Source organism: Galendromus occidentalis, unplaced genomic scaffold (genome assembly GCF_000255335.2).
Source record: "Galendromus occidentalis unplaced genomic scaffold, Mocc_1.1 scf7180000077390, whole genome shotgun sequence".
NCBI lineage: Eukaryota > Metazoa > Arthropoda > Arachnida > Mesostigmata > Phytoseiidae > Galendromus > Galendromus occidentalis.
The window spans coordinates 23554-45171 of NW_003805378.1; the positions used below are offsets into that span (position 1 = coordinate 23554).

The 21618-nt window shown below is 51.5% G+C and overlaps 1 protein-coding gene across 1 annotated transcript; it reads left to right on the forward strand.

Annotated features, from left to right (window-relative positions):
* Positions 1–1881: 1881 nt before the first annotated feature.
* On the forward strand, positions 1882–16305 carry LOC100905722 (uncharacterized). Its single transcript, XM_029111207.1, has 15 exons — positions 1882–1930; positions 2022–2100; positions 2476–2562; positions 4251–4400; positions 4686–4764; positions 6336–6421; positions 6553–6674; positions 8147–8271; positions 8352–8502; positions 11167–11267; positions 11481–11542; positions 11790–11922; positions 12209–12348; positions 15869–16007; positions 16171–16305. Exons 1-15 carry the CDS (start codon positions 1882–1884, stop codon positions 16303–16305), a joined length of 1638 nt encoding a protein of 545 aa, XP_028967040.1.
* The last annotated feature ends 5313 nt before the right edge of the window (positions 16306–21618 follow it).

The window sequence follows — 21618 nt, forward strand, 5'->3', positions numbered from 1 at the left end:
GCAGGAGCGGAAGCCCGAATCGTATCCTTTCTTCGCCAGCTGAGATTCTTGGGAGCGTTCCGGAATTGGATCCTTTGCCGAACGGGGCGAGCATTCTTCCGGAAGTTTTTTCTCTTCTGTCAATCATTTGAGGCTTTCTCGTTAGCGAGGTTGAGTCTGATCGCTTCTTGAGAGGATTCGAGAGCATCTACCTGGATTCACGTCTCTCTTGCCAATCTTAGACTCCATGAACCTGTCGAATGGGACATTGGCTTCGAAAAGCGCAATATTGCGTTGTCTATGAGAGATATCCCACCCTTTGCCGGGAAGGCGACTTCTGTCGATCGACAACTTGTCGTAGCCTCGAATAGCTTGTCGACTTCCGGAGCCGTCATTCACCAGTCGCTTGAAGCTCCTAAGTCATTCACGGGAATATTGCCGGAGCTTATGTGCGGCAGTGTGGCGCCTCGGAGTAGGCGCTCCGGGGTGCGCATCTCCGAGGATTCCATTCACGTTGTAAGAAAGATGTTGAGAAGGGGAGAATTTCGGTTCCGTGGCATCGATCGAAACAGTCTGGCATGGATGTTCTCACCGATGAGCTCGATGCTTTCATCCCGATTGAAGGAGGGTCATCTGCTCTGGCGAACCAACTTCGATACAATGCGAACGGTGATCGATGTCCGATGAGGTAACCAAGCCCGAGCTGGCGGAGTGTAATACAATAGCTGGAGCTCTGAGAAGGCGAAGAGTCTCGTGCTGAAAAGTGTTCGAGGCTTTTTTCGCGGGACGGAATTCTATCAAGTGGAGGGACGCGCCACCATTCGAGAGTCATCCGTCATATCTGGCTCGGAAGTTGAAAATTTCATTTTCCTCACGAGTCCAGTAGCAGCAGCAACAACATGACTCGGGTGGAGCAGTGCTCTGCGACCGCATGGGAAGTAATCCATTTTGTCACAGCCTTATCTGTTGCACGTCACTCAGATTGTGACACGCTGAGGGTCACGCGAGCGAGTCAATCAATGACAAAAACACGTTTCTGACAATATTTCGAGTATTATTCGCTTAACTCAATGTCGCCGCTGTTGTTGTTGTTACAGATGGTGTTTGTCGATTGCTGTACATCGAGAAACAAGCTTAGGCTCGAAACGACGAAGGAAACTACTGAGGACACTGTTGCTCGACCGCCTACGCATCGGTCCGCCCGCGCCGTCTGCTTCACCGCCGCCAACGCCGTCGCCGCCAACGAACCGACCATTCGATCCACTTGCCTGACTGACCGCCTGACCGACCGACCGACCACTCTGACCGCCTGACTGCGCGCAGACCGTCCACCCGAACGTCCGTCCGCTGAGGCTGTCGTTGACACATTGAACTAAATGACAACCGAACCAACTAGGACGAGTCGGGGACTATTCTGAAGAGCCGAATCCTGACATCGAAGTCTAATCGGTGCGAAGCTCATCGTTGAATCTTATCGCCTCCCTCCTTTCCACTATTGAAATCACCAGAGCATCGAACATGAACTATTGCGCCTTCCCGACAGCACCATAAATAGGGAGCAGTCTCTGATGGACACTCATCATGGAAGGCACTCCACATGAGGACGCTTAGGAGAGGGCCGTCGGAATAATTCTAAAGAATGCTTCACTGAGCAATTAACGCTCAAATTCCCAGCGCAGAAACAGTACAGTACGCGGCTCGAAGTCATGCAGCAGATCAGACCCGAACTGCAGCTGCCTACCCTGCACTCAGCCTGAGTCCGTTGTCATATGAGGAAGAAAACTAAAACAGCCATTCGATAACGTGACAACGTTCAAAAAAAAAGAACTCTCCTATTACCCAACACAACTCAACGAAATTTGTTCCTAGTCAAACGCAAGCACTTTCGGACCACGGGAAACCATGGCATTGCTCTACAGGTTCACGAGACTCAACGATAGGTCTAACACTGGTGAGTCAGACAAGGCTGATCTTGTAGCTGACGGAAGAACCGAGTGAAAAAGCATGGAAGAGATCGATTGCATGACGTCTCGATTTTCCAGGAATTTTCACTTTCATCGTGACGAGAACTGTGACGCGTGATTTGCATAGGGACGCCGTCACCAAAGACTTCGCCCACGGGTTTGTAATAATCTAGCCGTCTGACTTCTAGTTGAGTTTGTAGAGCCATACGAAAAAAAATCCTCTCCCCTCTCCATCACTGATCGGTGCGGGTTCGTCTGAATATTTCCCCGGGAAAAATTGCGTTGCGGACGGTGCTTTGGGAAATTACGTACGCTCCCGCATAGAATAGATAACGACAAGATTTCGAAAGGACACGGCTGAATTTTGTTCTGCAATACTCGATGGCATGCGAGGACGCAACAACCCGAAACAGGTCATTGCGACCTGGATTTTTGGGAAATTCTCGATCGCATATAAGAATCGACGTCGAGATCGCGTTCGTCACGTGTGCACGAGCGGATGGAGTAGAATGGGTGTCATTTCACGTTCCAGATACCATCGGTGGGCACTCTCGTTCTTGAGGACTGAGAAAACGCTCGGAGTTTTTCTAATCATCCGAAACCCTGCTCCGGGATCGAGGTAAGACACCATGAGCTTGGAATCGCTGGAAAAACTGTTTCTTTGTTCTGTCTCAATGTACGTACGTTTGTTTGTTTCTGATTACTTCACCGTCCCGTAACGTTTTCCGCTCTGTTCCACGGTTGAATTGCGCCGGCAGGTCGACAGCTTTGAGTTTGAATTCTCTCCCTGGAGCGAAATCTGCATCTGAAACCACTTTCGGACCGTTTCCTTCTTTATTTGGCGGTTCTTTTTCCTTCTTCTCTTGTGTTTTCCGCCCAGCTCCATTTGCGACGGGAGCCTTTCGGAGAATTCCTCACGGAACTTGTTTGAGTTAAGCTCGGGGGATCCGCTCGTACCTCAACCCCGTCCTGCCTAGACTGTCTCCATTTTTTTCTCTAGAGGGTTGGTTTTTTCCTCTAGACGAGACATTTCCTGCAGATGACAGGAGAGGCCTGCGACTGCTGCCGGTCTGTCGGGCGCTGGTTCTACTGTAGCGTCGAGCAGGACAGCACGAAATAATAAAATATGTATATCAACGATAATGGGAAGCAAGGGCGGGTCGCAGCTTTGAAGCGACAGATGGTTTCTAGCCGTCAACAGAAGCTCGAGGCTTCCGTGTCTCGTGTGTGTGTTGTTTCGAAGAAGCGAGCGCAACCTTCAGAGGTTTCTCGGGGAGTGATGACATCCGGAACGCGCTCACTTCACACATGCCCCGAGCAATGAGCTTCCCTCCAGCGAGAGCGGGTTGGAAGTACAAGTCGGTACAAGCGTATGAACACTGCTCTTTTATGGATGAGATTTGAGATTCGCTGTCAAGAAACTCGAGAGCAGCGAATAGACTCGACAAGCCTTGCCGTCGAAATGGAACATCTTTCAAAAGCGCGGCGTCTGCTCGTCCGTCTGAGTTTCGAGACACGGAGCTGAACCCGCGACGTGGGATCCGATTCCTGCGTCGTCGTTACAGACGCGGATCGCGTTCGGAGGAGAAATGAAACTTGGAACTTGACTGAAGCCGAGTCCTAATCCTGCGGCAGCACCGGTAGAATATAGCGCTCAGGCAAGATCGGAAAAGACTAGAAGTCGTATTAGGAACAAAAAGAGGAAGACGAAGAGCAGAGGGATACGTTGTTCTCTGCGCACTGCGGCGCCAGTCGTTCGGTCCGTGACGACAATCCCTAAGGCGCAATTTCAAGCCGACCGCTTCATCAAGCGAATCGCTCTCTACGCTCTCTCGTCCTAAGTGGAGCTTTGCTTGGAGTCCCCACGAAAAAACTTCCTTTGTTCATTCGAATGTCAAGTGCCCGCTCAAAAGACTCAAGCGCTGTCGCGTGTTTACGTGCTGCCCTGCGTGAGCCCAGGCGTGTCGAGCCGCCTCGAATCCATGGCCAACACGACGGAGACTTTTTCAATCACTCTCACTGGCCAGCAATTAATTACTGTCAGAAGAGTCATGACTCATGAGGAGCCATTCTGGAAGGGAGCCTTAGCCATGGCTTCCCTCGTTCCCCTCACTTCAGTCGTAAATCTAGAATATCAGGAGCTAGGAGGAAATTAGGAAGATGGAGCTAGGGAAGTCATTTCGGGGGTTCGGGAACTAAACCCCTGGACGAAATTTGTTCTTCACGAGTCATGACCGATTAAATAATTGTTCCTTCCGCTTGGGGCGTCCCAGCCTCGGCATCTCAAAACTCAGCACGGTATTCCAGATGCTGCGTCGACTTCACTCTTACGCTTCTGAACCGGGAGCACTTTTCTCGGAATGAATCATTATCCGAAAAACAGATAGCCTTCACAGTGGACTCCCCGGCACACGGAGCTGCGAAATGGCTCCCGCTGGCGGAACTGGCATCGAGAAGGTAAGGAAGAAGCCTGCGGTTCATTCTTCACTAAGTATGTGAGATCCGTCCGAGGGAGGAATGACGGGGAAATGGAGCGATGATCAAATACCTAGGTAATAAAGATCCCATAATGACGGACTCCGCTGTAGCTGAATGCGGAGAGAAGGCCGTCCACGGCCCCAGAGTCCCCGAACGGAGGGGTTCATCGTCAGCAGCATGAGCAACCCCTTGGTTAAAATCGACAGCGGAAGAAACCGAGCTACTCCGATCAAGCATCTTGAGATCATGTTTTCGATTCTGCAGGTTCGCCGACGAAACGGGCGAATTCCTCGTCGAGCTCTCCATGGCAAATGTGTCCACGATGTTCGACGCCGACATCAAGGTGAGGAGGAGCCTATCCCTCGCCGCTATCCGAGCCGAGATCTCTTCGTACACTTGCTTCCTGGTGCAAAAAACTCAATTCGTGTCTGCTCCAGAGAATTCGAGGAGTGAGCTCCCTCGCTTCCCTGAAAGTAACTTTCAACTCGGGGGCTTGGTCTGGCTTCTGCTGATTTTGCTTCTGTGGCTGCCTCAACGGAAGCGATTCAAGGTGCTCAGAGGAAGCTTCACTCTGTCACTGATAGTGAGCCAGGTAGTGAACGACTTGAAGAAGGAGCTCGCAAATCCAGTATAGAAATTCTCCGACCGCCTCGCACTCTTTCTTTCTTCCGGTGGATGAGCAATACCGCTGCTTGCTCGCCGTCCAGCACGCCCGCCCCCTGCCTGCCTGCTTGCTTGCTTGCTTGCCGCAGCAAGGTCCTCAGAGAACCGCCGCTCATCAAAACCTCATAAGCAGCGATGCGTCCACAGCCGCCACCGCTCGCTCACGCTCAATCTCTCTTCTCCTCAAAGAACTGACGTTGTTAGACCGTCATCGAGAGCGGAGAGGGATCTCGCACTTTGCGGAATTCAAACACGAGATAACTTGCTCGTCTCTTGCACGCCACATATTTTTTCCACTAATTACCCGACAGCTACCCGTAAGCGAGATCAACGTTTCAGGCGGGCTCTTCTCACGAACCTTGATCCGAGTCGAGTTGGAGTCGTGCGTCCCGACAATTCCTCCCCCCCCACCAATGGGTGGGGGGCGACTCTAATTTTTCTTCATTCGGAGAAAATATGTATTCCTCGCGATCTATTAGCGTGCCTTCCGCTCCCGCTTTTTGCTTACGCATTGCTCCTCGAATAATTAAGATGACTCCGATCTGGCAAAGGGAACCATGAGACCTCGGAGTTTCGCTTCCGATTTCTCAATGAGAAAAAGTCTGGTGATAGAGCCCACTTCGCCGAGTCTGCTGCTCGATTCTTGTCTGCCTTGAATACCGCTCCCATACCTACGAAACAGCCACGAGAGTTCAAACGACAGTTTGTACACTCAGGTACACACATGAGTGAGCTCGCACGGAAGCAACAAACCTACTCTTTGCGGAATTGGCATTCGACCGACGGCCTCGAAGAAGGCAGCTCGAGAAGAAACGCTCGTCTCCACTACGTTGTGTAGTCTGACGGCAATTTCCAGATCCGCTTCCAGCTTTGACATATCTGACGCTGACACGCGAACCAATCGATTCTGCGATCGGCCTGGCGAAAGGAGAAGCTTCAGACTCAGAGAGAATTCGCTCGACCAACCCTGCAGAGCCATTTCATGCAAACGAAAATAGGACTAACTTTCCGACGTACGATCGCGTCGTGAATATTTTGTCAGGAGAGCGTTTCTCCGGGCTTGGACTCCATGCTGGTGACATAAATTGAAAGTCCGGTCCGAGGACGTGAGCGGCTCATGAATGATAATAACACGCGAGATGCTCCATTCGGCCTTTGCCGTGAGAATCGGTTCCGAGAGGTCGATTCCTTCGACGTCACAGTGACTCCGGCTGACCGAATTCCTCCGCTCATGCTGCATTCTCTTTCCAGATCCCGTCTCATTTCCTTGGAAATCCTTTGGGCGTGGGCTACGATGAAGCCCGACGATATTCGACAGCAACCCAACATTCAGTCGCGTGAGTACGAGCACGGAGGCACGTATTTAATCGAAGCCGATCGAGAGCAGATTCTCCAAATCGAACTTCGGTCCATGTCTGAATAATTCTCGATCTCCCTTCTCCGAAGATCGACTCTCATTCTATTTCAGCATAGAATCTCCGTACCTGTCATTTGGGGGTTTCGAGTGGAACGTCGCTGTGCTCCCTTTCGGGAGCCCTTCGGACAACGAGAACCCCAGAGCACCAAAAGTACTACTTAATCGTCTTACAGGTGTGTAGGTTCGCGTCAAGTGAAGCGATCCGAGCAAGAATGGGATTTCTGAAAGACACAAGCCGATCTCGGTCATTGTTTATCAGTATTCACTGATCGGATTGAAGAGGCGTAGGAGTCCGACCGAGGGGATTACATTCCCTGTGGAATCTCGACTCGAGGGATAGTGCAGCGCGAAAGTACGCCCCTTAGGATTGTCGATATCCGTGTCGAGTAGAAAAGCGGGTCGGATCAGGAAGCATCGACTCCCAAAAAAGAGTCCGACGGAGAAAGGGCAGGTCCACCCACGTCTCAAACGAACCTAACCTGAGAGTCGGGGGAGTATAAGTGAAGCGAGGAACATTTCCATGCGGGCTACGTGGAGAGATAAAGACATACGATTGCCTTACTTCTATTTACCGAGGCCAAGCATTGCTCGCCGCTGAAGCACGGAAACGGCTTGTAGCCGAAGGTCCGCTTGCCAGACTCGCTCTCCATGCCCAGTCACCGCTGAATTCAGCGATAAATGATTCATGAACAGGTCCGATATCGGACGATAACACGAGGAGGAAACTGCCAGTGATTGCGAAGGGAGCCGCAGCGCCCTCTGCGCGGTACCGCAATCAAGAGAGAAAGCAGTTTGTTTTCTACCGCAATCTGAGCGAATTCGCATCAATGCAGTACTCCTGGATATCCGAATCTGGTGTGGTTTTTGACTCGAAGCTCCCGGTAGAGCTTGAGCACCGTAGACCGACGTCGGGTCAGACACTGCCCGATTCGAACGTGGGGCGCCGTTCCTCCTCCGAAATTGAGTTAAAGGATCCCGGTGTTCAGTTCGAGGCGGAATCGATGTCCAGTCGTTTGACCTCCCGACCCCCATGCCTCCGTGTTCGGCCGTCCAATGAAGTCCTTTTTAGCAATGCGAGACAGAAGCTGGAAATACCCGGCGGTTTCCAGGGCGGAGTCAGGGGAATGAGAGGAATACGCATTCTCTTGAAGATACCCCAAAAATCTCCGAATGAATTCGTCGCTTTTGGACAAGAATTCACTGTCTGCACTGTCGACCGGACGGGATGAATTGTCGATGCCATTGAGTCGTCAACCTCGAACGGAATTCGGTGTCCTCGGGACGGGATCGGAGATAATGCCTCGATGTCAGATGTCGAATGCGTTCGAATCATTCCGCGCAGTCCTAAAAATATTGCCCTCGACGCTAATGTTCAGTCGATACACAGAGGATCGCGAATTCGGAACCTAGGAATTCGGAAGCTCTCAACGCTTCATCCGATACTTTGCGGACGGCAACATTCATTCATCTTACCAATTCGATCTAGGTTTAGTTTGTTTGATCCGCGATGCGTAGAGAGCGATAACTCTATCTGCTTTTGCGGAGAGTACCATTAGGGGAATTCGGGGATCTGGGACGAATTCGCGGTAATTAAACGTAGTGAAGCTCGTTTGAGACTCTACGAATTACTCTGATTGATTCGCAGGTTTCGACCATCCGTGTCGGGTACAGTATCGACTCGTGCTCGGCGATGGAACGCAAAAGGTAGAATCAGGACTTTTGGATCAGATCTCCGACCTCTCTGGAAGAATTCGAGGATTCCATCTGAAGGTGAGGCTCCGCCCCCGTCCCCCTCCGTCTTCCCGTACCGAGCGGGACAGTATCTTATTCCTTTTCCTTACCTGCCCCAGGGAGTTACTTCAATCAGAGAATTGATGTCACACCGCGCAGGGTCGCTGCATGTTCACCTGCAAATGGTCTCGGCAAACGTCATCTCGGAAGCCAAAGTACCGATACAAGGCATTGTCAATACACAGCAAGGTAAGCGCAGACAAGGGGGTCGTGTCGTCACCGCTGTCGAGCGAATGCGTTGATGACTCGCAAACGCGTGTCTCGCGAAAACGCCCGAAAGAGAAAACTCCCCACGGGCCGCATCAACGGCAACTGCGCCATGAACAACAGGAACAGAGCCACGATTCGAGCGGTACCTGAACGGGGCTGTTGCGACGATCCGTCACGCCACAGCCGGAAACAGCCGCGGGAGAGAATTATCGTACCATCGCTTTGATTATCGCGATCATCTTTGTTCTCGTGTCGATCGGATCAAAGAAGAATCCGATACGATTCAGGGTGAGGCGAGAGCGCCTCGAACACCTGGCAGGTTGACAAGCAAGTGAAGACCGTGCCCCTGCTTGAGATAAATGCAATGTTCCGCGAACGTAAGATGGAAAGTCGGCGGCGAGAACCTGAGCTTTTTCCCGACTCAGGAGCGGACAGCATCGCAATGAGTCAGGCGGACAGGTGCAAGACGGGAGGGGGAGAAATTCCGCCGTTCCTGTTCCCCGTACTCGCAAGCTGTTCGTCAATGCCTCCTTATCGCACGCTGCATCGCGTGCCAGTTGAACGACTGGTTCGTGTCAGCGGTGAGCAAGATACACTAATAAGCGATGCAGGTTCCCTGACTACAATCCATCTTGTTCCATCCATTGACGACAGACCTGCACAGCTGGCGAGGAAAGCCGTCGTGCAATTGACCGCTCAGGCGGTGACAGGCTTCCGATTCTTGCGGATTCACTATATTCTACGAGAGCTCTGCGCCTTCGTGCGAGAGAGTCGCCGAGTCAACTGTATACTAATACGGTAGTACTGTGTCACGGCCTCCACGTATCGGAACATGGATTCCATTGAGGCAAGAAATATCCTTCATCGAGCAGAGAGGCGTTATTGTCCCCGAGCCGTGTGGTTCACATGTGACAGAGTGTGAACACGGCGCTTGTCAACACGACAAACGAGGAGAAAGTCTCTCGGATTTGGCGAGTTTTCGTCATCCTGCCGGGTTTGGCACAAGCAGAAGAATCGCCGGGCTCAGCGCACACGTCGGCCGTGTATTTCGACTGCTACGCGATTGGATGCGAGGCGAAGCAGATCCTTTCATGGCTCCGAGAGTCCGACGTTCGTTATTAGACATTTTCCGTGGAAATCGCATGCAGGAGATCTTCTCTATCAGTGACCGATGCGATCGGGTTCTGCACTTGGGCATAATCTCCATCACCACAGCTATTGTTGTCCCAAAGTGAGCCAAGCATGTCGCTGGAAGGTTTAGTACGTGTTTTCTATTCGACGGGCGCCGACCAACTCAATCCGAGCTGGAGGGTCGACAATCGACAAACGATGAGTCTGGCAGGGGAACCTTTGTGGAAATGATGTCATTGAGAGCCCGCAGGCTCGATGCCTTCAACCGGCAGTCTTTGAGGAGATTTTTTGTGCTGTTCGAATCAGATGAGGGAAGCAAAATAGTTGGCCGAACGGAACCTTAAAAACGCCGGAACAAAGTTTGATGCAAATCAGGACGGATCCCGTCGAGCCGCTGAGATGGTGAGACCATCCGAAATCAGTAGACTTTGGAATCCGGTGGCGGGAAAGGGCGATCAGTACCGAATGATGGGCATGTTCGACATGTGTCGGGAGCTCAAATGAGACTATCATCATCCCCCGGGTCGAATCTCCCCTCCTGCGAATTATCCTCTCCAGACGCTCGAGACTCGAATGGTTCCTCACGCAGCGGGATCTCGAGTCGAGCAAAGGAAAAATACCTTCCGTCGCTCAGAAGCGCTCTGAATCGAATCCTGGAATATTCTACGTATCTTCACTATCAGACGGACATCCCTGCTCCGAATGAGTCGACGGGTTCGACGATCCTTCGTAATCGTTTTTCGCTATCTTCCGTCGTCGAATCGATTGGGCAGCAGATGAAATGCCCCAGGGAAGGCCGACGGGTATGAGAGAGTCACGTCGCTCTTCTCCTTGGATTCCGCACTCAAGTTACTGGACGCCCGCGCCATTTCAGAAAGTATCCTTCCGGGAGACATACCTCCGGTGGGGAATATCCGACGGGCTCCACTTGGGACGACGAGTGTTTCCATTCAAGAGATCGAGAAGATTTCCATTCACCCATTATCTGTGAGCACAATGATCACTCTTGAGAACACTTCCCGGTGTGGATTGGAATTCTCAGAATATTCATAGATCGATCATCAACCACGTCGAGGACTTCCCCTGGGGTTTCGGCCGACATGATATCCCCGGAGACAAGGGGCTGAGTCCATGGAGGCCTGGGAGCGCCTTCCGGATTTTCCCTCCCGGATCGCTGGTGCGGTATGAGCTTCAGGTCCAACGGTCGGATCGTCGATTATAATTGACACATAATAGATCTTCGCTCGTCATCGGTGTGAAGGGGCGATCGATTCATGATTTGCGGTCTCCCTGTGCGAATTCGTGAAATGTGCGGCCGCATCCTCCTTGCTCCTAGCGGAGCTTCCCTCGCACACCTCGGGGAAAAATTCACTCCACAATTTCCGTAGTACGATATTCGTCTATATCACGTCTTCCTTGTTGATTGTTCCCAAGGAATCTCAGCGCTCGTATCTCTCTACGCTTCTCACGCAGCGTCAGAGGTCGAGCCTCTTCGGTTGCATTCGATCCTGCCTTATCGTTTCGTATTTCCAGGTCTGAGCGCTTCGCCGGCGTCGACAGCGAATTGCTACGATAGAGATAAGCAAGCATGGACTGTGGAAACCGATTTCGAACGAGATTACCTCCGTCTAAAGGTGAGCTCCGATAGGTTCCTAGCTCTTCGCACATATCTGTACTGAAGTTGTGCGAGCCAGAGGCCGATTGTTGCCAATCGGGCTTCTGGTAATAAGGTAATGAGACGATACAGCTCCGATGGAGTGTACACAGACGATCGAGGACCGTGAATAACACTACTGATTTCTCCTTCTCCCTCTCCATCATCGCCTTCGTCGACTATCCCAATGAAGCTATTCTACGCCGATATGGGAGCCGTCCCGAGGAATCATTTACGTTTTGTTGCTTGGAATACGTGAGTCTCGATCTGGTGGTTTCTTCCCGCTCTGCCCAAACTCAGAGATATATTAAGCCTCTTTTTTGTGGCTTTTGTCCCTGTTGTGAAAAGTTCCAGCTCGAGAGGAACGAATCTGTTCAGTTCCTTCCGCCGAAGTTCCGAATGGTTGTCTCGCGGGCGAGACGCTACTGCTTCACTGCTTTCTAATAAGGAGGATTCCCATCTTGTAGCCCTCCCCTCAATTCTCTTTTCTCGACGCCCACAGGTACGTGATTCGAGCTCCTCCAGGCGGTGGGAAAGAAAGCGTGTTGGCCGTAAATGCACCTCACTCAGCTTACTACGTGCAGGACGGAATGGATCTGGGAGTTCTCATAGACGTGGACATTCCGACCAGAGTGGTAGGTGGTCCTTTTAAGAGGCATCGACGTGAGGGCGCTCGAAATCCTTCCCGGGCTCCTCGCACGAGTACTGAGGCAGGAACCCGTCGTGCAAAGACATTCGGATCAGCGCGGTCAACGTTCCTCTCCATTGGTTTTTCTGCTCAAAGTACTGCCGATGGAAGCTTTGTTGGGACAGGGATTCTCCGTCGATTTCGGCTCATCGGGAATGGGGTGGATCGCCGGATAGTGAATCTCTTCGCAGAACATTCGCCCTAATACTACATAATGCATGCGGTGCTTTCAGCTTCGCGAACAACTATCTCCGTACGTCGACTCGTGCAACCAGCTCACCATCCATATCGAATGGCTTGAAAACCACCTTCTTTTCGGGGCCAATTACCATCGCTACGATGACATCGCGAGGATTCATCAGCAACAGATGAGGTGGGTATACCAATCAATATTCCCGTCGACTCCACAGGAGCCCTTCCTTCTTTCTCGGGGACCGGTATCTACCGTTTCTTCGCTCATCCGGGGAGGGCGAGCTTAGAGTTACTGAAGCCCTTGATAGCGACGTCATCCGATTCGTGACGACTCGTTTGGAGAACGTCTCGATTGTCTTTCCTTCCTAGATCGTCGCTTGGTGAAACGACCCTCCCGGGAGAATAGTTTCTAGGTCGTCTCGAGCTCCCGCGGAGTTTTCAAGACTGATTAAGAATATAAGAGCTCTCCCCTGCACCGACCAGAGACAAACGGATTTTTCGGAATGAACGTCGCGCGCGTAAGATGATGGGACCAGAGAGCGACAGCTTGGTATGAAGTCTCCGATACTCGAGTTCCCGCGTGCATCCAAAGTAGTCGAAACACTTCGGTATATCCCTCGCACGCCATCAGCTCCCGAGATTTCAGAACGGCCCGGCATGCATCCGGTGGATGGCCGAGGACGGATCTCAAGGGAGAATTCGGCGAATACTGTCATTCGCAGGGAGCATTCCCGGCGCCCTAAGCCTACCTGCGCTGTGCAATCCACCGGGAAGCATAACTCTTGACTTCTAAGCAACTCGCTCAAGCGTCGTGAAAGCCCCCCTGACGATGGCAGCTCCCGACGATTTCCGTACGAGAGCGAAAATCCTTCGCTCTTTTCCTGGAAGTTTGGAATGAGACATCGGACCTTTCCGTTCAGTGTCTATTGGATATTCAACTCCCTGTGAGGGTGTGCTGAAATCATCCATTGTGGAAATTCAGTTCAACGCTCCTCGAGAGGAGCTCCTCGGTGAGGTGGTGAAATAAAAGTCTGCAAGAAATCGATCGAATTCCGATGTCCTCGAGTTTTCGATCACGCTTTTATGTGGTCCATAAGACAATGATATTTTCCGCATGGAGTTGTCGTTGCCTTCGTATGGCGAAGAATAGAACCGAGGACGGCATTCGATTGCTTGCGACTTAGCGCGAGCGCTTTCCGTTCCCCTTCTTTTCCCGCGCAGACGGAGCGAGACTTGTGATGGCTATAGCCTCCATCCTGATCTGGCAGGCTGGCGGCAAGCACATCTCCATTCTCGATCGGGTCTTCGACGGCCTCGGCATCGATAGGCAGTTGTCGCTGGTGATCTCAGCTCTTTCCTTGGGCACGATTTATAATCAACAACGACTGTGCGACTGTTCCCAACACTGCTCCACGGCTAGCACCCTCCTCTGAGCTCTCCCCTATCTCGGATGTTCTTCGGAGCTTCCGTCAAGTGTATTCCTCGCTGGGAAGAGAATCAATTCGTACGCAGCGCCTCCGCTTGTTCTGTTGTAGGGTATACACCGAGTGCCGAAATTCCTCTGGCGGCTACGCTAGTTTTACACGAACAGAGCTGGAGGACCCAGGTGGGCTTCGTTTATAGTCCCTTGGACAGGTCATAGAAGGTGGTTGGTGACAAGGTGACTGGCTGACCGAGCAAGCAAGCGAGCGAGCGAGCAACCAGCCAAGCGAGCGACCGTCTGTGCCACCGGCGCGGCGGAGCTCGCCCTGCAGCCCGCCTGCCCGCCTGCCCACCTCCTAGTGGACAGCCAGAGCAGGCTCTATGCAGTGTCTTTGTTTTTGTTCAAGAGTAATTCGTCCTGTCGTCCCCACAGGCAATTACGAATAGCCATTAGGCCTTCGCTTCCGTTCTTACTCAACTCAGGGAAAAAGCGAGAGAAAAACGTGGGGACAAGAGCTGTCGCAGCAAATGCAGATCATGGACAAGAAGTTGCTTTCGGTGGAAGGTATAAAAAGCAGGAGGGCCCTCGAGCCCGAAACAGGCTAAGAAATTTACAGTCGGCTCCAGAACGCATTTCCATGCATACATTCCGGACGTCAAGGGATCGTGAAAAACACTCGCGGAAGGAGCCCATCATCTAGTGAGCGGTCTGTTGACATCGCGAGCTGCAAACGTGGAGAACTGCCGCACAGACAGGCTCGGTCGGGGAGGCGGGATCCTGCCCGCTCGAATGACACCCCGGGTGGCCAGAGGAAAGCAGAAAAAAAAACGCCGTCCCACGAACTTCATTTCCATAAAGTAAACGAGCCGTGTCACCTTGACGCGCACCCGAGAGTAGCCTTAACGCTCCAAACGCTACCTCGAACACCTCCTCGCTCTGCGAATTCCTCCTTTTTCGTCGCTACCTGCGAGCCGAATCGTTACCTGTATGTTGTGATGAAACCTGGTCTCGTTCCACGCCTCGCGACTTAGCCGCCGGGCGAGTGGACAAGCAGAAACCATCTCCACGCCCTTCAGAGAGAGCCGCTGCACTGCTCTTAGAGACTCGAGACACTTCAAAGGAGTTCGTATATTAACCACACAAAGCTTCGCAACGAAAGCTCTTTTGTGCTGCGATATCTGAGAGAATCACGGCGACAATGTCGAACGTAAAGCTTCGGAAACTCGCTGACATTACGTCACTTGCCCTACGGAAGAAATCGAGCGGTGTACGGTAATCTCCTTCAATTCCGCAGTTCAAGTCTGGCCAATGGAGTGGTGGAGTTCGAGAACCGTGGTGGGCCTACAAGCGGAAAACTCACAGCGAACTTAGAGGAATAAAACTTTTTCGACGGGAGATCCCCTCGAGAAGTCTCGTTACGCTCTTTGAGCACCCAAGCGTGATCGGGGTCGGGCGCGAGCACCACGTTCGAGTGAATCTGCGAAACGTGCATTGTATTGCCGGCAAGGCCACGCAAGGGAACGCGAGTGTCAATACACGATGCTTCTTCGAACGGCCTTCTCTTCTCAGATAATGTACTTTCCATGTTGCTCCGTTCAAGAAGCGACTACTTGCTTGGTTTGTTGGCTCTATGTAACTCGATAAGCGCACCGAAGTTGCGGTTCCCGGAGTGGACATTTTTCTCTGGGAAAACAAACTGACGGGTCTACTGGAATGAAAGTTGCTGCACCAGGCAAGAAAATGTCATCCAGCCGCTCCTGGTTCTTATCTGCGCTTCTTCCTTGGCAACGATCTCGCCACGGTCAACTTGAGTAGGGAGTCTGGAACATGTCAAACAGCTTGGCACAGATGGAAATTCAATGCCAGGCCACATGAAAGAGTCGACCAGTACAAAGAAACCCAGCGTGAGGCCCCGGCTATGGGTTCGAGGCATAGTGAACCGCCACAGCCTTTGTCAGCATTACGATATACGCGATCAGCCGGTCCCGGGTCGGAGATATCCTCGGATACCAATCTCGGCCTCCATGGAACGAATTACTTCAGTCGGGGACGCCTGCTTTGTTTATGGCCTCATAAAATGTGTCCTTGTTGCGTAAGCGCGGACGGATTCCTTGTGATTTCCGGTCTACTGCTTCAGATACTTATGGGGGAGACGCGAGGATTTCCGCTCGCTTTCGGCAATGAATCCCTCACGAAGTCGACCTCGAGACTCCCGTTCAGGGACGTACAGCTACGGCCATATTTCACAAAGACGAATGATTGAAAATTCATTCCACAGACGTGAGGTAGCCGCTCTTCAATCCGAAAACTACAACCTCGAGCGGCAGGTTTTCAGCTATCAGAAAAGCATTTCGTACGCGAACACGACGAGCCAACCGCGCATGCCAACGATGGTCAATCATCAACCTCCGCAACAGGTATGTTTCCTCGGGCGAGCGCCCGAGATTTTCCCTCCGATTCTCTCCGAGTCAACGCGGAGAGGCATCATTCCCTCGCCTGCTCCCGAGTCCTAAGCTGTCGTTACATGTCAAGGCAATTTTGGAGAGTCTATAAAAAAAAATTCTCGTTTCCTCCCCAAAGATGCAACTGCAACATCGAGGAGCCCCTATGGGACAACTAGACGAAGATGAACAAGAGTACATTTCGAGAAGGATGGCCGAGTTACAAACTGAAAGTGTACTCGGGGCTACGAACGATGAACACAATTTCGTCTGAAACCCAATCGATCATATCAAAACACAGGCGCCGTACAGAACTGCATTGAGTGCGCGAAGCATGTTAGAGAGATCGCTGCTACGGAGCGATCACAAAGGCAACAGCTGCTTTCAGATGCACGATATATTCGTGTAGTTTAGATTCTTGGAGTGAGATCTCGCTGAAGCAGGTAACTGATCGAGGAGCTATCGATTATCGTTGATTGACTACCCGAAGGAACACACATATTTCTGGAAGAAAGAACTCAGGAGATTCCATCGCTGCTTCGGTCATTAGAGTCGAGTTTGTGCTCCGCATGGAATGGATGAGTCGTTTGAAGTTGTGAGATCAAGCTCGAACAAGGAATTCCCTCATAAGCGAAACCACGACAAATTCTACAGCAAACAAAGACTAGGTTAGTGACCCGCGGGCCCTGTTTGCAATAATTTCTCACGACACGGGACCCGTATTCAGCCCAATATTCTCTTACTCGGTGTAGCATAGAACTAATCCCGAGACGCCAGCTTCTGGAATCCGCTCTTGATCAGAATCGGAACCCGCGACCTCTTTCAGCCCAAAGCATGAATTGCAAGCCTTCCAAGATTAGGTATTTACACCAATTTCGCTGAGCCGCAGCACCGGTAGCATTGTCGAACAGCCTAGACATTGTGTCGCCGGTTCCTAATCGTTTCGGAATTTCGACTTTTCCCTCTGTGGGGAATTCGAAGCCACGCTAAGGCCAAGAACTGCATTTCCGTGGAGTATTCCTCACTCGAGGAGTTGATTGAGGGAGTCTTTTGACCAGCTGGGTATGTTCTCGTAGAGCTTTGCCATTCCCGATGAAGTGCCTCTGACCCCCCGGCTGTACAGCTCGAGCTGTTCCGGAGAATTTTCTTCCTCCAAGTCCAAAACAGAGCGGAGAGAAACCCAAATGTGCAGCTAGTTGGAGCTATTATCCGAAACAATCTACCTGATGTAACTAAAAAGCTGATAACTTAGGCATGGGCGAGCCCAAAGAACAACTATGGATCCCGAAATCCGTAACTTTCTTTCGGTCTAATTAGCGGAGACCTTCATGACTTAGCGCCTTACCTCCCCGATCAATAATATTCCGCATCGTTCGCGGAGGGGCATCGATCCCTCTCAAAGCTGGGAATATATTCTTCTCTTACTTTCTCCGGACAGTCATGCTTGAGATATCGTCTCACAATCAGATTTCGACTCTCTTCCGGGACATCTGTACTTTAAGGTCCGTTCGGTACCTGGGGCGATTCCGATGGTTCCAGGACTTCCCCCTCCTGCAAACCCGTGCTGATAATCGGGAAAATTACACGAGAGAGGTAAATTTAGTGAATTAGATCCAAGTTGGAGGCAACATACGCGCCCCGCACGTCGCAAGGTGAATTCAGCCATTACCCTCAACAAGCCAAGTTGCAAAAACGTCATCGATTATAATTGATGGATGAACGCAGCTCTTGATGATCGCAACATCGAGAATGAATGCATCATGACGTACCCTCTATGATAAGTATTGCATTCAGCAATCGCTAGGCTGTAGCATGGTTCGTTAGCAACGAAAAATCGGTGCGTTGGGATTGAGAATCGATTAGATTGTCTGTTCACCTCAATCATCCGGCGGGGAACATGCAACAAGTCACTTCGGTTTCGATGATTCAATAAAAACAACAAGTTCTTGATCGCTGAAAATGTTCTCGTTTTCACTGAATAAAGGCTCCAAACTATCCATCGCTCGACCGTGCTATTTGCGGCGAAAACTTATGCCCGCGAATCCTCGGGCAACAGAAACTCTACTCCCTCTGCCATACGGAATGCGAGTGAATTGACAGGCTGGGACGATTCCTCACGGACGAGATAGACAAGAATCACCGCGACGCGAGCGGTAAGGTATCGGAGCCATTCAGAGTGTCCAAGAATTCCAGAATAAAAAAAGAACGAAATCGACACACAACTCGAGTCTGCAGAGGAGAGCAGGAAATGTATTGATTGAATCAGGCTGAATGGTTCCGAATGGCTGGAGCAGGAACTTATTTAGATCTAGGTCTCTTCCGAGTGCACTGAATGAAGCGGAGGGGTCATTGAAACTGTGACTGCAATTAGATTGAAAGAGGAGGAACGATCCCCGAATCTGCTGACGGACAGAACCTTCGTCTCAGAGTAGCTATATCTGAAGAGGTATCGGTCGTTCCCATCCCACAGATGTTCTACAGAATCTGGGAGGATCTGTATTGACAGCAAAACTTTGAGCGAGGTCATTCCGAAGAAACGCTCGACCTGTCGACTCGGAATCTCTATCGAGGTTTTCCCAATCAGATACGATACCCGAGGGCAGCGAATTTAGGCCTCTCGAGGCATGCCCATCGGCAAGGTTTTTATACTTTTAGAGGAAAAAGTCTTCATACTGCAAGCGGCTGCTCGAATGGGAGCAGAGTAGATCTCGAGCTCGGGCAAACAAAGGCCTCGAAGGTGTATGATCGGAAAGGGCCGACAAAAGGCGGGAGAAATACGTAGATAGACAAGACAGGTGCCAGGAAGCAGGCCTGCTCCTTGCTGGCAGCTCTGGGAGGAAGGAGGGCGCCGCGGAGCAATCGAAGGATATGGGAAAAGAGCAAACGCATGCGGAATACGTGATGCCCGCAGGTATACGCGCGCTCATCCACGTCGAATCGAGCAACCGTTTGAGATACTTGAGTTCTGAAGCGTATTTCCCGGTGATAGGTCTAGAACACGCGAGCAGAATTTTCTTCCAAGGATTCCTCTCCGGGCACTCACTCGAATGAATTGAAACGGATTGAATCGGACGCTCTGAAGGCTCGAGAACAGGGGGAAGCCCCAGCAGCTCGATCTTGTTGATCCGGGGATCACATCCGGGATGCCAACAACGCGGAATCCAAGATGACTTCGAAAATCAGAAAAGTGGCGCGACGCGAAACTCGTGGGGCTGAAAGTCCGCTGAGGAGTTTTCTCCTCGGGACCATGATTATACCTATGTGGCGGGAAGCAGTCGTTATTGAGGAAGGTAAACATGAATAACGAACCAGTCATGAGTTCGGCAAGCTTGGTTCCCGCTTCCTAATGGATTTCTCGCGGGGAAGCATTCCCGTGGATCCTTCTTTATGGAGAGCCCAGCGGAAGAGCCTCCAGTCGTAGAAGAAACTCCAGGGTTGGCTCAGTCTCCTAACTGGTACCTTCGAGGAAATCCGATCAGACCTTCCCTCAATCATTAATCTTCGGGACGCATTCGTTGAGTCCCTGTCACCGCATCTCGGAGAAGAATTATGTTCCTATTTTGACTTCAGGATGAGTAATATCGGGCGCCATACTGCCTTTACAAGAGCTGAGACCGACTCGGGCATTTCTCCGGGCGCCGACCCGGCTCAGTGACCTTTACGTCCGTACCGCCGGCTTAAGAAGAAAACCAATGTACGCGAGTGGATCAAAAGCGAGACCTGTATGTTTTCCCGGGACCATTTTCGGGCCTCCTCTCGATCGAGGATGGAGCACGAGCGACGCCTCGAGGACCGCTCCGCAACGGACCGACTCGTTGGTCGAGTCGAACAGCTGCTCAATGCTGTGGGGAGATCATCGTCGTGGACGAACTTGGCGGACTGGTTTTTCGGGAGGCTTAGTACATGGCAAACACCATCGAGCTTCGCATCTGTCGAGCTAACAACGTTCCACTGGTGGTTCTTCCCAGAGGAGCGATCTACCTAGGACAATGCGCGATCGAGGCTGTTATTCTGTTTTTCAAACTTAACGACCTCCCGATAGAATGTGTCGATCTCAGTGCTGCTTCGATCCCAAGCGCAGCATCCCGTTGACGGAGGTTGGCAGTTTCGGAGCCGATACTAGCCATCGTGATTAGTGCCTTCAAGACACGTAAGGCCTTCGTCATCAACACTATCAGAGAATACTCACCACGTATCGGGAATGCCTATCACATTTAAATGGTGATATTCCTGAATCCAGGATTGGTTCGAGCGAGGGGGATTCTCCTAGACGCCCGGAGCGAACGTCCCGTAAGACCTGATATCGGAAGCGTGAACTCCCCATTAGAGGATAAATTCTCTGGTGTTCCCACCCCAAATTTCGCATCAGGCGGACGGAGTTTCGAGGTCTCAGAAAACGAATGCCATGTCTTCCTTTTCGGTGTGAAGAGTCCGTGAAGAGGCGTCCTTTGGCGATACCTCGACGGACAATCGTTGGATATGCCGCGATGAAACTTTACGCCGCAACGACGACCGATGTCCTTCGGCCGAGTTCGAGTGCCGTGTTGAATTTTTGCTACACTGCTTGTTACTCCCCATCTCCGTGTCCCTCCACCACGAGTCTCTCATGACGATATCTGATGTCCCGACCGCTTCGTTCGTGAGGATCCGGTGCGTAGGCGTCCTTCGATACATATTCTGTGAGCAAGCTACCCGGGTAGGGTGCCATGAATCGGATCTCCACCGAACTCTACAGTGGATGAGACTAATCAAAATTACAGGCGGGAACAACGGCCTTGTTGCTCGCTGGAGAATCTTGGAGAGACCGAAAGGTCCTCCCAAAGGGATTTCTCGGTAGTCTGAGGTCTAACTAATCACAAGCGTTCGTATTCACTCCTCGATGACCGCGCAGCTTCAGTCGATCGCGCCCGATCGAATACCTCGCGCGTGTTAGTCGCTTATTGAACCACTTCTGCCTCAAAATTTGATATCGGAAAAGCGAAGCTCCCCTCCGCTCTGATGGCCGTTGGACGCGCTGCTATTCTCGGATGAGCATATGTATTAGGTGGGGAAATGGAGGTCGGCTAATGTTCAATCCGTCTTCAGAGCTCGGAATCATCGAGATCTCAGCCGACGCGTTTCATTCCGGCACCGGCGATATGACGACGCTATTTCGATCTGGTGGATCAGATCTTCGCAAGTTGTGACCGAAGCCGACCGAGAATGAAGCTGTATCGGGATGAGGCCAACCTCACATAATTATTCCTGACGCGTTTTCTGGGATCCGATTCGTTCAGGTTTCCGGGAAGTTGATACAAGCTCTTCTTCTCCGAAGGCTTCCCTAGCATGACACGAGTCGAGCCGCATAGATGATTAGAAGCGTTACATGTATTCGTAATTCAGGCAATGCATCTCAGCTTTCGATCTTCTCATGTAATTGCGCTTGGAACTCCTTCATTGAGCTCTTTCTCTCGTACTTACCAGTGTCTTGCAAGCGACTGCACGTCAGTCCGGAGCGTAATGCGTTGAGAGCAGGCGAGTCTAATGTAGTATGTCTCGGAAGTTTCGTCTTAGGCTCGTGGAACCTCAATTCATTGACATGCGATCC